This window comes from Musca autumnalis, unplaced genomic scaffold (genome assembly GCF_047663935.1).
Source record: "Musca autumnalis isolate F117 unplaced genomic scaffold, ASM4766393v1 scaffold_3, whole genome shotgun sequence".
NCBI classification, from domain to species: Eukaryota; Metazoa; Arthropoda; class Insecta; order Diptera; family Muscidae; genus Musca; species Musca autumnalis.
In genome coordinates, this window is record NW_027411866.1 from 74,339,678 (window position 1) to 74,356,605 (window position 16,928).

General features: G+C 36.9%; 1 protein-coding gene across 1 annotated transcript in view; it reads right to left on the bottom strand.

The window, feature by feature from the left end:
- Positions 1–1,174: 1,174 nt before the first annotated feature.
- The window catches only part of Prp16 (ATP-dependent RNA helicase l(1)G0007), a 126,209-nt gene continuing 110,455 nt past the window's right edge, over positions 1,175–16,928 (bottom strand). Inside the window, exons 3-5 of the mRNA XM_073971736.1 lie at positions 14,551–15,463; positions 1,977–2,118; positions 1,175–1,891 (exon numbers count right to left, since the gene is read on the bottom strand). Of these exons, the coding sequence (XP_073827837.1) occupies positions 1,294–1,891; positions 1,977–2,118; positions 14,551–15,463 (1,653 nt within the window). The 3' untranslated portion in view covers positions 1,175–1,293. The remainder of the gene's footprint in view (positions 1,892–1,976; positions 2,119–14,550; positions 15,464–16,928) is intronic.

Here is a 16,928-nt window from a genome sequence, read left to right on the forward strand (position 1 = left end):
TATAGAAGCTGAGATATTAACTTTGGAAAAAACGTTGTCTTTTTATCCAAATAAGTTTTTTGCCCATTCCGACCCCTAAATACTATTCGACCCTCATCAAAATCAATAGGCTTCTTCCTCTTTGAGATCCCCATTAACTCTCAAAATTTCGTGACGATCCGATCAAAATAGCGGCCTGTAGCGTGATTACAAGGTTTAGATGGACAGAATGGGATGAACTACCGACTATTGTGATATCTCCGCTATTTGGTCACCTACGCCGACCTAGTTTGCATCATTGTAAAGGTGGAATCATCTACTTTCATAGTCAGGCTTTGCTTTTGGAAAGTCCCCAGCCAAAGCTGTGATATTCGTCATTATAACTAAAATCGCAAACATGAAAATTTGGGGTTTATTTGCGACTATTGTGATATCTTCGTTGTTTGATCACCTACAAGAACCTACTTTACATCATTAGAAAGGCGATGTTTTCTACTTTCATTGTCAGGTTTTGCTTTTGCGGTACCCCATACAGAAGCTGAGATATTCGCTTTGGAAAAAACGTTGTCTTTTTATCCACATAAGTTTTTTGCCCATTCCGACCCCTAAATATTATCCGACCATCACCGAAATCAATAGGCTTCTTCCCCTCCGGGACCCCCATCAACACCCAAAATTTCGTGACGATCCGATCAAAATTGCGACCTGTAGCGTGATTACAAGGTTTAGATGGACAGACGGACGGACGGACGGACTGACGGACGGACACACATAGCCAGATCGACTCAGCTCGTCGAGACATTCATTTTGATATATATAAGTATGGGTCTAGGACCATTATTTCGATGCGTTACAAACTTTTTGGCCAAAACCAACTTATAATACCCTCCCCACATAGTGGTGTAGGGTACAAAAATGTTATTTTTTTCATAGTCAGTTAAAATTTGTTAAAACACTGCATTGTCGCATCTAATTGGTTGATTTTAGTTTCTGTAGTTTATACCCACATATTGGGCAAATACCTGGGTATTTATCCATTTGTACCCAATTTACCCATTTCTCATCTCTATCAATGTATTGAACTTTCCACACAGACAGCCATGATATGTTTACTCTACTTTATCCTTAGTCCTACATGACCTAAAACAAACAAAACATTATTCCCGGGATCTACCATTCAAAGAAACTCGCTTACTTACAATACTCTCAAATAAAATCATTTTATTATTCGTACTTCAAGTCTGAAATACATCGACATTTTTTGTAAACTAAATTATTCATTCCGAAAAAAAAACTTTAAACAAAAACACAAGTTTACAGTCCAATTTTTGAAGGAGTGCGCCTAGGCGTGGCATGTCCTGGTGTGGCAATTTCTTGTTTATTTGCCAATTGTTCCTCACGTTGAGCCGCCTTTAGTTTACGTTCTTCCATTTCTTCTTGAGCCAAACGCATTTGCGTTTCCATTTCTTTAAGATGTTCAGCCGCTTGTTTTTTCTTTTCACGACCACTTCGACCGGTTTCCTTGACCGAAAAGAACATAGGACCTAATTCCGCCAACCAATAACCATCAACGGCGGTGGCACATTGCATATATTCCTTGGCTGTCATAACCAATTCATGATAGACCACATAATCGGGTGTTGTACCCAAACCATAAAGGGCCGAAGTGGGATGTAGATGACATGGCATACCGGTACGTAAGTTAACATATTCACCAATACCCTTAAGGCGTGCTGCCTGATAGAAATAGGCGGAACAAATACATTTGCGAATTATGTCCCAGTCTGTGCCACACGATTTGACAGTGAGTTTTTGTTGGATCATAATATCCTTAAGCTGTTGACGTACTTCTCGGACTTTACGCATTGCCTTGATGTGAATAAAATGTTCATTGCACCAATTGGAACTGTAACTGCAACATTTTGAAAAAAGAAAGGAAGAAATGGGATTAGAGTGTGTCGATTTGATTAAATCACAGAAATTGCCGTGCAACTTACTTATTTAATTTCCATTGCAAATACACATTTAGGTATGTCAAGTGATCGGATTCTGGAACTTGAAACTTCTCACGTACACCGTCGGCTTCTTCTTCACGACCTTTGGGACGGTAAAATATAGAGGGCACCGAAAGCATAGACACTGTAACAAAATCAATAAAAAAGGAATGTAATAGGCTGTTTGTATTATTGGTTTTTGTCGGGTTAAGTCCCAATCTACATTATGCAAGTTTACTTGCGGCAAGTCTCAGTTTGTTGAAGAGATACGTAAGGGGAATGGAAGTGGAAAAAAATTACTCGTACCGACAATTTTCAGGCAATTTCTTTTATATTTATCGTAATTGAGATTATTTTCATTGTTTTGAAAACAAGATTTGCCGCAACAGAGTTGCTTGTGTAGACGCAGGAGGCAATTTTAAAAGGGAACGTGAAAATTGTACGCAAGGATAATCGCCTAATGCAAATTGAGACTAAGCTTCCTTAAGAGAATTTGTTTGACGTATAGTAACTGTCACTGAAAATGATGCAACCTGAAATAAAAAATGTAAACGTTGATAGCTTGGAATTGAGTTGAGATTTTTTAACAATCCAGAAAACAATCCCAGCAAAATTTGAAAGAAGGGGTTCCATGCGATGTCGTGGTTTTTTTCGATCCAATAGAGATGAATTTTGTGTTTTTATTTATACACATTTTTCTAAATATATAAGATTAATTACACTGTGCAACAAAATTCAAGTTTTTTCAAAATGATGGGAAAACCCGAGTACATTATGAAAGTAGAGCTAAAAATATGAGACACGTGTATCGGCGTTTTTAAAGTTTACGTCGGAATGTAACCAAAATAGGCGGGACAAGTTCCGCCCATTTTAAAATTTTTCGAAATATTCAAGTTTAGATATCTTGGAATCCTTGCATTTCAGGTATATAGTGTCTTTGGCAACTTTACTAAGGAGGGTGTGGGAAATATTTTTGTTAAAAATTTTAACCCTCATGCGGTTCAACAAAGGGGTCTTTTTTGTCCTTTTTTTGAAAATCTTTCAAAAACTCATTAAAAATGGGATCGTATCAAATCCGAATATTCTACAAAATTATTCGCCATAAAATTTTACTATAGGTCTCAGAATACACCAAATCTGTAACTCTTGTCTAATCACCAGGAATCTCTAAAAATGAAAAACACGTTTTAGGTTAAAGTCGGACTTCATCTGAGTTTATTCAAAATTGTCCCACAAAACATAATTTTAGAGAGATGATGTCAGAGACAAAAATATTTTTCGTCAAATTTCACCATAGGTCACCAAAGAAATGAAATGTCTATTTACATTCTATAACATTAAAATATCAGTATCAATTTTGCTGAAAAAACATGAAAATATTTCCCAATTTTTTTAATGAAAAATTTTTCCTTCTTTTTTCTACTTGATATATGGAAGTAATATAAAACTTGGTTATAGGTGAAGAGTGTCAAAGGATGAAAAATTCTACACAAAATTCCACTATGAGTTTCAAAATAAACCATACATCTATGTACACTATATTCCTAAAAAAGTTAGATTACAAATTTATATATATTAGGATGAAATTATATGTTTTAATTTTGGACTGCTAATTTTACACAATTCCATACTGGATCAAAATATAGCAAAATCCTTTACTTTTTGGGAATATTGTTAAAGAAAGAAATGTTCCAAATGAAATTTCATTATGAGTCTCTGAATAAAAGAAATCTGTAACCATAACATATAACATTCTTAGCAGCACTTCTTTTTGATATATAGGTTTTAGGGCCATATTTTCCAATTTTCATACAGATTGTCGTTGTGATTGAAGAATATAAATATCTTATTGATGGGGTTTCGTTATAAATTCGGTCCAGTAAAAATATAGGTGTCATATCGACACCTCCAAATAATAGTATGCTAAGTCTAAAAAGTGAGTTTTGCAGGAGAAGCTCTCAAAGTTTGGAAATTTTTTTGAACTTCAGTACTATGCTAAGTCAATATTTGTTTATAACTTCTGTTCGGATTGACCGATCATTACCAAATTTAGACAGAATTTAAGTTAAAGGACGTTCGACACCTCCAAATAATAGTTTGCTAATTCTGAAAAGCGAGTTTTGCAGGACAAGCTCTAAAAGTTTGGAAATTTCTTTGACCTTCAGTACTATGCTAAGTAAATATTTGTTTATAAATTCTGTTCGGATTGTCCGATCATTACCAAAATTTGACAAAATTTAAGTTAAAGGACGTTAAATATAAAAATGTAAAGAACTTGAAAACATGCTAAGTCGACTTAGCATACTATTGTTTGGAGGCGTCGATATGGGCTCTCACATGCACAATTTGGTGTTGTCCAAAAAACTACAATGATGGGACTAACTCCTACTTTGGTGGCATTTACGGAATAAACCCTAGCAATTGACATAAATAGCTGTATCATGAATGACCATAACTAACCCAGTTAGGATACAGCTATTTATGTCAATTGCTAGGGTTTATTCCGTAAATGCCACCAAAGTAGGAGTTAGTCCCATCATTGTAGTTTTTTGGACAACACCAAATTGTGCATGTGAGAGCCCATATGACACCTAAATTTTCACTGGACCATAGGCGTAGACTTCTAATGTATTTTCGCATGCAATATAAGTAACCAGTGGCTTATCCTAACTACGGAATTTAAGTTGAAAGTATTAAAAATACGGAATTTTGGCTGTTTTTTTATATTTTAAAATATATATTTACCACCAATGCTTTTAAAGCTGTTTAAATTGAACGCACAACATCTTCTGTATGAATTTATAACGAAACCCCATCAATAAGATATTTATATTCTTCAATCACAACGACAATCTGTATGAAAATTGGAAAATATGGCCCTAAAACATGAATATCAAAAACAAGTGCTGCTAGGAATGTTATATGCTATGGTTACAGATTTCTTTTATTCAGAGACTCATACTGAAATTTCATTTGGAACATTTCTTTCTTTAACAATATTCCCAAAAAGTAAAGGATTTTGCTAGATTTTGATCCAGTATGGAATTATGTAAAATTAGCAGTCCAAAATTAAAACATACATATAATTTCATCTTAATATATATAAATTTGTAATCTAACTTTTTTAAGGATATAGTGTACATAGATGTATGGTTTATTTTGAAACTCATAGTGGAATTTTGTGTAGAATTTTTCATCCTTTGACACTTTTCACCTATAACCAAGTTTTATATTACTTCCATATATCAAGTAGAAAAAAGAAGGAAAAATTTTTCATTAAAAAAATTGGGAAATATTTTCATGTTTTTTCAGCAAAATTGATACTGATATTTTAATGTTATAGAATGTAAATAGACATTTCATTTCTTTGGTGACCTATGGCGAAATTTGACGAAAAATATTTTTGTCTCTGACATCATCTCTCTAAAATTATGTTTAGTGGGACAATTTTGAATAAACTCAGATGAAGTCCGACTTTAACCCTAAAACGTGTTTTTCATTTTTAGAGATTCCTGGTGATTAGACAAGAGATACAGATTTGGTGTATTCTGAGACCTATAGTAAAATTTTATGGCGAATAATTTTGTAGAATATTCGGATTTGATACGATCCCATTTTTAATGCGTTTTTGAAAGATTTTCGAAAAAAGGACAAAACAGACCCCTTTGTTGAACCGCATGAGGGTTAAAATTTTTAACAAAAATATTTCCCACACCCTCCTTAGTAAAGTTGCCAAAGACACTTATACCTGAAATGCAAGGATTCCAAGATATCTAAACTAGAATATTTCGAAAAATTTAAAAATGGGCGGAACTTGCCCCGCCTATTTTGGTTACTTTCCGACGTTAACTTTGAAAACGCCGATACCCGTGTCTCATATTTTTAGATCTACTTTCATAATCTGATAGATTTTCCTTGTCATTTTTTTTTTGTTGTCGCACAGTGTTATTTACGATAGGCTTGATGTTGTCGGAGAATCGAAATCGCAACCAACGTTGTTAAACTCTCGTCGTAATGATAATGTCATTGCAAAGGGTTGGTGAAAATGACATGCCAAAGCATTGGTGAAAATGGCATGTCAAAGCATTGGTGTAAATGACATGCTTTAGATCCAAGAATGAATAGCACCTTTCGGGGTCCCCGCTCATATAAAATTCATCGATGAAGATGCTAAAAAGATTACATGCAAGATCACTTGCACCCATGATTGAATGGCATGGAACATTTTGCTGGGCCCAGCAAAATTTGAAGGAAGGGGTTCCATGCGATGACGTGAGTTCATGACATCTTTTGCATTGGTTCAAACGAAGTCGTGAAAGATCCGATCTTTTCATTAGCATTTGAACCAATGCAAAGGAAATCATGAAAGCTCCGATCTTTTCATCAGCATTTGAACCAATGCAAAGGAAGTCGTGAAAGATCCGGTCTTTTCATCAGAATTTGAACCCATTCCATCGATCCAATAGAGATGAATTTTATGTTTTTATTTATACACATTTTTCTAAATATATAAGATTAATTATTTACAATAGGCTTGATGTTGTCGGAGACTCGAAATCGCAACCAACGTTGTTAAAACTCTCGTCGTAATGATAATGTCATTGCAAAGGGTTGGAGAAAATGACATGCCAAAGCATTGGTGGAAACGACATGCCAAAGCATTGGCGAAAATGGCATGTCAAAGCATTGGTGTAAATGTCATGCTTTAGATCCAAAAATGAATAGCATATTTTGGGGTCCACGCACATATAAAATTTATCGATGAAGATGCTAAAAAGATGACATGCCAGATCACTTGCACCCATGATTGAATGACACCTTTGGCATCCAACATTTTGCTGGGATTTTGTAGACTGAAAACTTGTCTTTAAGATGGCATACAAAAATATTCCGTTTACAGCACCGTTATACTAAAAATAATGCATCACAATAATCGATTAATAATTTCAAAATTTTTCGCTTTTTATGCCATTTTAGTAATCAGAATGGTGGAATAATAGGTTCCCTATCATTTTCAGTAGTTTTGTCATTGATTCCGATAGAAAAAATGATGTTCCTGAGGTATTTTCGGCATGATTGTAATTAATTTCCCTTTGTAGGCAATTTGGCTAGAATTTTCTAGTTTTTGAAGTTATTTTCCAAAAAAAGACTATGAAAAGTCATTAACGGTTATGTCTAGAGTACGTACAAACAATTTAATGATATTTCGAAGTCCTGTATGAGCCAGGCTTGCTCCATATTACACTAGCCTTTAACGGCATTGCCCTGATAGAGGAAAAAATCAGGGTATAGAACAAAAGTTTTCGCACGTTTCTTTGAAAAAAGGTTTTAGAATCATTGTTACCAATGTCGTGGTCATGTTTGCTTTTATAAAAACAAAAATTTCCACACCCATTGTTGCCATTCAATCCAAATAAATACTACACCCTTCGACGAGTTTCATAGTATCACCTCAATTCTTTTTTTTCGGTGCGGATTTTTTCATGTTATGCCGTATTTTTGCGGGCATTGTGTGGTATAAAATTCACAGTTCGGATGAAAATCAGCATATCTGTCATAAAATCGATATTTTACTTGTGGAAGAAGCCAACACACACCTGCGTTTAAATAAATAAAGTGTCTCTATCCAACCGCTTCGTAAGAAGTATTATTGTTTGGGCTTGAATGGCAACAAAGGGTGTTGAACTTTTTGTTTTTATAAAAGCAAACCTGGCCAAAACATTGTAAACAATATTTCTGAAAACTACTTACAAAGAATAGTGCAAAAAATTTTGATCTATGCCCTGATTTTTGCCTCTATCAGGGCAACGCCGTTAAAGACTAGTATAAAATAGGGTAAGCCTGGCTGATTCAGGACTTTTCATACCCCTTAATGATTTTTCATAATAACTTCAAAAACTAGAAATTTCTAATTAATTCTCTTTCGAGTTGAGCTTATTAGACCTATTATATACATTGAAAAATTAGGAGTCTACCGAAGTCCCACGCACTCAACCTTTACACTACGTTTCACGGGTGGTTAAGCCGATCTTCAGGCGTATTGAATGTTGTTTTTCTGGCAGACGAGGGCAAAGCTTGGGAACTAGTATATATATCGCACTTCATTAGATAAATGCATATGCGAAATTATGTTAGTTAATTGAAACTCCAAACTTTTCCTATAGTCCTGCTTGGTAATCCCATTTTTCAATGTTCACAAATACTATGGTAAGTTTTATTCCTACGTCATTAGTAATTGTTCTCCTATATCAGAAGATTTTGATCATCAATTATTGTCTACTAAAGTTTTGACAAGTTGATGGTGGCTCAGAACGCTAAGACTAGCCAAATTTCCTACAAAGGGACACTAATTACGATCATGCCAAAATTACGTCAGGAACATAATTCTTTCTGTCGGAATAAATGAACGTAAACAAAACGATTCGCGTACCAATCACACAAAGTCACAAACTTTTCAGCTTTTCTGAATCGTTTCGTTCTCAAAACCAAACAAAACCACAAACTTTTCAATGCAAAAAGATGAAAACCGTACTATTGCTGAAATGTACTTCGGCTATGCTTTGCCGAGTTATTTCATTCTCCACCGAAACGAAGAGAATTTTTGGCAAACATTTACTGTGCGAAATGATCAACGACACACTCAGAGACACACACATTTGATTGGTTAACAACCCAGCAAACCAAATGTCGGATGTCCGACACGTCTGAACAATTTCGGAAGCAACATCGTTTCGTTCCGATTTCGGAACGAATGTCGGAAAGAAATTTCCTTTCACAATTTTCCAAGGATTTTCTTCAGATTTCGTTACGAAATCGGATCGAAATCGATACGATGTCGCTCCGACATTTCGTTTTGAAATTATGTCAACCACTTCATACTACTTTCGTTAAGATATCGTTACGATTTCGGATCAGCTATCGGACGAATCGTCCGAATTTTGTTCCGGTTTCGTTAAGATGTCGGTACGATTGGTTTGCTGGGAACCCTCCTATCGCTAGCATCAACCCAGAAAACCAAATGTCTGATGTCCGACACATCGGGACAATTTCGGAAGCAAAATCGTTCAGATTTCGTTTCGATTTTTAAACGATTTTTCGTAGGGGAATTTGTTCAGATTTCGTTCCGATGTCGAAGAAAATGTCGGAAGTAAATTTCCCTTCGAATATGCTAATGTTTTTCTTCCGATGTCGGTACGAATTCGGATCGATATGTCGGAAACAAATTTCCCTTCGCACAGCAACCACCTTTTGTACATATTTAACAAGCAACATTTTAGTTTGTTCTCGAAAAACAAAATGGTTGGTTATAAAATTCGCATATACAATTTTTAAATATAAATGCAAGGATTTTCTTCCGATTTCGTTCCGAATTCTGACCGAAATCGATCCGATTTCGCTCCGACATTTCGTTCCGAAATTATGTCAACCACTTTATACAACTATCCTTAAGATATCGTTACGATTTCGGATCCGAAATCGGACGTATCGTCCGAAATTTGTTCCGATTTCGATACGTTTGCTGGGAACATACTACGGTTGAACCACCAAACGAATCATTCATTCATTGAATCGTTCATGTGTTTTGAACTTTTTCGTTTTCTATCTATTGTTGTGGACTTGAGAACTTTTCGCTATTCGTTTTGTTCGCACTCACGAATGTAAACAAAACAAAACTAAACAGCGAGTTCGGTCAACGTGGGTTATGTTTCGATCTGTATTGTTCCTATGGAAAATGCGAAACGAAACCATTGGAAATGTTTCATAAAGTATTTTTACATACGCTGGCCGGAATCAATGACAAAAGTACTGAAAATTATAGAGAACCAATTCTGATTACTAAAATGATATAAAGATCCAAAAATTTGGAAATTATTAATCGATTATTGTGGTGCATCATTTTTAATGCTCAATTTAATTTAATTTATGCCATCATAAAGACAACTTTTCACCCTACAAAATTGTTTTTTGAATTGTTAGAAAATCTCAACTCGTTTCCAAGTTATCAACATATACATTTTTTATTTCAGGTTGCACCATTTTCAGTGACAGTCACAGCATATGCAATGGAATTGACATTCCAGTTGGTTTGTTAAATCCGTTTACATATATGTATATAAACGTACTATTAGAGAAAAGTTTTAAAACAAAAAGTTTAAAGCAAAAAATTCCTTTCGGCTTTTTAATATACTGACCGGGGCCTTCCATTCCAAAAAGGAATTATACACCACCGCTTAAAAAACAAATTTTGTCACATTTTTCTTCCTGGAAACAAATAAAGCATAACAAAAAGGCAAACAACAAATGACGTAATCTGGAAATTGTGCAAAAAGTTCAAAGTACTGACAATTGATTAAACTTCTCCTTTCTTTGAATAAGAAGAGTATAACAATGTTAAACATAGCAACTGCATGTAAACATTAAGATCGGATTTAAGCGGTTTGCATGGGTATCGACTTACAAATACAATAAAGAAAACACTGGGAGGAGGTTATTGGATTTTGAAAGTAAACGTGGTAACATTTTTTATTTCTCTTTCGAGAATTATTGCTTCAAGAGAAAAAAACTGAATGCCATAGTTGATTAAGTGATGACCTATACAGAAAACTACATAAAATATTCGCAATCGGTGATAAAAAGGAGGTCTCTTATCATTGAGCTAAAACTATAATCGGTCTGAACTAATTTATATTAGAGATGTATTCCCTTGTATTTGTATATTCGTGTGAAATAGACTTTTTCGCCTTTTATGTAGGGCTGTGGAAGCAGCTGGTTCTTCGATACCGGATTGACCCGGAACCACAAAATACCCTTGCTCCGGCCAGAGGCTGCCACCTCAGTGTCGTCATGTTCGTATATGTGTCGTTTTCTGTGTTAGGATCAGGATATCTCCGGATTCTTTTGGCTCGTGCTCCGGATTCTTTTGGCTCGTGCCTGGACAGAGGAAAATCCAGGACAAATTTGGATGTGCTCAGTTTGTCACATTCACATCCACCACACTCAAATTTCGGTGTGATACAATAGATGCCGAGAGTGAGGGACTACGACAGAGATTATGTTGCTGCATGCTGAGTGAAGATTTGATCTCGATTTCACATCCGTCAATTATGGGAAAGCTAATTGGCCGGGTTTCAGAGAGTTCACTAATCACCGCTTCAGAGATCTTCCCAATCTTTCTGATGTTCGAGTAGCAGAAAGAACGTTCTGAAACATCAGCCGCTCGCCATATACCTTCGGGTCGAATATCCGAAGTAAGACCAAACTTCCCAGCGGTGACGACGGGATTAGCAAATTAGCGTGATGAGTTTTTTTCGTACCAACCCCTGTGACCCCAGACACCGGGAACTGATACTGAAAATTAACAGGTTGGTCGGCGAGCATAAGCGGAATAAGTGGTCGATTCATCTGAAAAGTTGCAACATTGGAGCCAGAATAAGTGAATTGTGGGCAACGTTTAAGTCACGCTCGAACCCTGAAAAGACGTGCGCAATTCGACAATTTGTCGACGTAGTATTCCTGTTACTGCTGGACAGGGCGAAGAGAAAAATACAACGTCCCATTAAACCTCTTCCTGTCGAGGATGAAACACCACAATGTACAATGGATGTCATCAGGAACGCCAAATCATCCAAAGCATTGGGCCCTGATGGAATCTCCATAGTAATGCTAAAGCAGCGGGAGTAGAGTATCTTACTAAAGTTCTCAACCTGTCGTTCCTGAAGTCTGGAAAATGTGCAGGGTGGTCCCGATACTAAAGCCAGACAAGGATGCCAGCAAAGGTAAATCGTACATGCCGATTTAGCCTTTGTAGTCCGTAGCAAAGACTCTTGAGGCCTTAGTCTTCCCCAGCGTCAGAAACAGCTATCCAGCTGTCGATCATTAGCATGGGTTCCTTAAGCAGCACAGCACAACAACAGATCTGCACACCATCCCCACATGTTTTAGTCGAGGACTCAACCAGGATAAGCCGTGTTGTAGAAGAATGATGGTTGCGTTTGACTTATCAATACGAGGGCAGTTCGGAAACTTCTTAGCGGTATAAACAGAAAAAAGTTAAGTGCTTTGGAAACTTCCATCTCTGTTATGAACACATGGCAACTCCTTCATATAGAAACAGGTGTTCAAAAAAGACGCATCCGCAATTTTTTTACAATGGAAAATTAGAAATGCGTGCTGCCATTAAATATTTACATAAAAGGGTTTATCGGGACAAGAAATTCATAATGATATGGTGAATGTGTTAGGTGAAAGTGCTCCTTCATATGCAAAAGTAAAAAATTGGGTTGCTGAATCTAAACGTGGTCGTACAAGCATTGAAGACGAACCACGTAGTGGACGTCCAAAAAAAGCAACAACAACAGAAATTGTGGCCAAAGTGCATGATATGGTATTAAACGATCGACGAATAAAAGTGCGTGAAATTGCTAATATCATGGGCATCTCAAATGATCGAGTCCATTTAATTTTGCATGAAGAACTACAGATGAAAAAGCTTTCTGCAAGATGGGTGCCGCATTTGTTAACAGTCGATCAAAAACGCATAAGAATGAACATTTCTCAATCTTGTTTTGGATCGTTTTAAGCGAAATGAAATGGATTTTAAACGTCGTTTCATAACTGTTGATGAGACATGGATCCACCACTATATTCCAGAGACAAAAGAACAATCCAAAGCTGGAGGAAGTGCCCCAAAGATGGCAAAAACAATTCAATCGGCTGGTAAAGTTATGGCAACGGTTTTTTGGGACTTCAAAGGTATTTTATTGATTGACTATCTGCAAAAGGGTAAAACAATAAATTCAGAGTACTATTGCAACCTTTTGGATCAATTAAATCAGTGTTAATCACCACTGGGCTCGCGAGCCGTGTCTGTGTGAACACACACCTTCTGCGTGCAAGGCGGATGTGCATATCATTACACCACGGTGGCACCCATGCCACTTACACTGTCAAAAGTAGTCAATATTTTGAATACATTCCCATTTTTGTGTGCCCTCTTCTTGGTCGGCACTGATCTAGAAAGAGAGGTCCTATGTTACAAGGGATATAAAGCAGGTTTAAATAACATTCACACGGATGCAGTCGCAGATGGCATAAGCAACTATCATGTAAATGCGGTACTCGCAGCTGAGGAGCGTCAGCTGCCACGACAAACCAGAGTATTTTTGGCTCAACTACGCTCGGGATGGCGCAGCCGTCGATGACACCGTTCAAAACATCTGCCCAGCATTTGGCACAGATCCGCCCGATACACTGCACCTGTTCAACAGCCCTGCCAAACCTACTCAACTAAATCCACTAGATATGTGGTTACATCCCATCGAAGCAACTACATTCCTAGAACTGGAGATGGATCCAGAGCCAAACTAAGTGGAAAATTAACTTACAAACAACAACAATATTTACCAAAAAGGCGTATAATCTATTAAAAATGGATTTTAGTCGACTCTAAAGATCGAAAAGTCGACATTAATCAATTAAAGGTAAAAATAGCAAGATCGAAAAGTCGCCTTTTGACTTCGATTACGTATCTTAAGTACATGCTTGAATGTCATTGCCTTGAGCATCCCTGCCCAATTTAGTGGACAGACTTCGTCCACCCACGCACCTCAGAAGAGATCTTCATCATTTAGAGAGAGAGGTCCAAAGGTACAAACGAGATCCTATAGAACAGCGAGCTATCAGGCAGTCTTGGATAGCATTGCAGGTTGAACAAAATTACAGTGCGAATGCAGTACTCGGAGACCAATCCCCATCTATAGCAGCAGAAGAACGCCACCTCGGCAGCTGCCAAAGAAACACGAGTGGTTTTTGCCCAGTCCTGATCCGGACGATGCAATTTATATTGGACCCGATTTGATAGTACGATACCCAACAAATTCCAAACATGTGGTTGCATTTGTTTAATTTGCCAGGTAAACCTACTAACCTGTCTCCTGCTTCTTTATGGACGCAAGAGTCCAGGTTGCTGCTTTTTTGAATAGAATCAGATTACTGAAAGATATACAAACGAACATATTTGCGCTGCTACAACATCATTCTCTTTTAATCTCTTACTGCTCCAGTACTAACCATCGACCAAAAATACAATAATGGTCCAAAAACTTCTTCATCTTCAATGCAACAAGCTATAACCACAAAATATTCATCATGTTCATAAATCTATCCACGATGAATACAATAGTTTTGGTGGATGCGCATTCTAAAGCTTACTTAGAATTCGATTTACCAGCCAATTTTATTTGTACCAGTGGGATATTATAGTATATAGTGTAGTATTATAGTGCGAAAAGAAAGTAAATCTGTGCCAATATTGCAGTGGTATCAGCGGTGTCTAGAATGTGATCAAAGAAGCGTTTTGAAAAATATAAATACCACTGCGGATAATGCCAAGCCCGGTTGATTCGATACCAATGATATATCAAGTTGACTTTTTCCTAAAAAATCGGAGTGGTTAATCATAATATATGCTATTTTTTTAATTATTTTGAAAATTTTGTATGGGTATTTGCATTGCATGGTATAATTGTACCAAGGGCTCTTTGTCAGTTCCATATAAAGGAAAAATCTCTTTACTTACCTATTATTAAAACTTCAGCACTACATTCCATTTGACAGGATACAATTAACATTTGACACTGCGGTGGATCCAAGGGAAATTCAGCCATTTGTCGTCCCAATGGTGTTAAAGCTCCCGTATGATCTAAGGCACCCAATATCCACAGCTGATACAAGGAATTCAAGATATTATCCTGAGGTGGCGGATCCATAAAATGGAATTGCAACAAATCGACCACACCCAATGATTTCAACAGCAAAACCGTATTGGCCAAATTTGTTCGTTGTATTTCAGGTACGGTGAGTGGTAACAGTTCATCTTTATACTGACGTTGGGTATATAAACGATACGCCTGACCAGGTCCAGTACGACCAGCACGGCCAGAACGTTGATTAGCATTAGCCTGTGATATTGGATAGATTTGCAAAGCATCCATACCAATGCGTGGATTGTAGACCTTTAATTTACAGAAACCCGAATCAATGACATAAATAATACCATCCACCGTCAGCGACGTTTCGGCAATGTTTGTGGCCACAACACATTTGCGTATACCTTCGGCGGAACGTTGAAATATTTTCGCTTGCAAATCGGATGGTAGTTGTGAGTAGATGGGTAATATTGATAACTCAGGAGCATTATCAATTTCAGATAAACGTTCAGCCAACACCTCGCAGGTGACCTCAATGTCCTCTTGGCCAGGCATGAAAATTAACATGTCACCCTCGTTGGGTGTTAGATGGATTTGTAGGGCCTGCTTCACAGCCGATTCCACATAATCTTCACAGGGATTTTTACTAAACAGAACATCAACAGGAAATGTACGTCCAGGTATGTTAAAGGTTGGTACATTTCCAAAGAATGTGGCAAATTTTGTTGAATCCATAGTGGCTGAGGTAACAATTAATTTCAAATCTCGTCTTCGTGCAACAATCTGTAAGTAAAGGAAAGAGAGTGGGAGAGGGGAGGGTGTTAAATTAATTCATTACACACCATATACGAGTATGTAGCTATGTAAGTAGTTGTTGTTGCGTGACAAAAACGTGTTTAAAGGAAAACAAGAAGATACGACTAATTTTTAATTAAATTCCTACAATGACAGTTCATTAGGTCAAGGAAGAATTTTCCTACTCCATATTGGGGTAGAAAAATATCCATAACGTAATAGTTTCTCTTAAATCTATTCTCTTAATACGATATAGAGTAAAATTTACAACGCTTTTTACATTTTGTTTCTCTTCAAAGTTAAGTCAAACATTTCTCTTGCTTACAGACTTTATCAGCCAAATTCGTGCGTGTGGAAATAAAAGCAGAATGTTGACGATTTTTGTTTCTGGACAAATGTAAATGTGCGCCCATGCTGAATGGCACGTAGACCTTTTATTAGTATTGGTCAGGCAGACTTATCATAACAAGGCGATACGACAATCGTACTTCAGGTAGTGCGTATCGGGAAATTTTCCATCGTTTGAATTATTTCACAAATCTGAAAGAAATTTCAAAACACGAACCTAATTTTCAATGCTACCTAGCCTGGGGTTTACCCAAGGCAAAATAGACAATAACAAAATGAGTATTACATTGATAATTTCCTTTTGTGTTTTTTTTTTTAACATGACTTTCTCAATGCACTGTATTGTAAGAAAACACAAAAAAATTGAGTATCACATGAGCCGAAAACTCATTACAAAATAATGCACCCAAGCTAACTTCTGCTGGCATAGTAGACTAAAAATGATGGGCGATTTCGTTAGCTAATTGTGAATGCAATACGATTCGATACCAGACCAGTTCAATGTTGAGGGAAATCTGACAGTTGGTGAACTGGCAAGACAAGGCTCCCAATCCTCTGAGCTTCGAGTGGAGGACTGTTGTGTCAAGGTAACAAACTCAATATGCTCTACGCAGAGAAACCCGTAAGGACTTTGCAAAACGTAACTGGTGGTAAGGTATCGATCAAAGTCAAGCGTCTCTTCTCTCACTAAGTGAATCAAAAATCATAATCGCTCTAGGGGTCATTACAAGTTACTTTGGCATTAGATCTATGACAAGTAAGGGAGAGACACACGACATTGAATACTGCAGGCTATGTGAGGATGTGAAAGAGACTGATACAATCGAGCACTTTCTATGCCAGTGCCTAGACTGTTGCCGGTGACTAGACTCTCTTTTTTTCTTCATAGAGCCTGCAGCTCTGTTAACTGAATAGACCAGCGATGACCAAAAACGCACAGATTTTAAATTGCGGTAGTGTGAGTGAAAAAAAGCCGAACAAGTTAAAAAGTATCAGTCGGCTTGGCCGACAGAGATATACATAAACTAAGGGCCTGTTTATGTATTTCGAAACGAAAATGTGTGCGCATGAAACACACCCAAACTTTAGTTTTGGAAATATTATT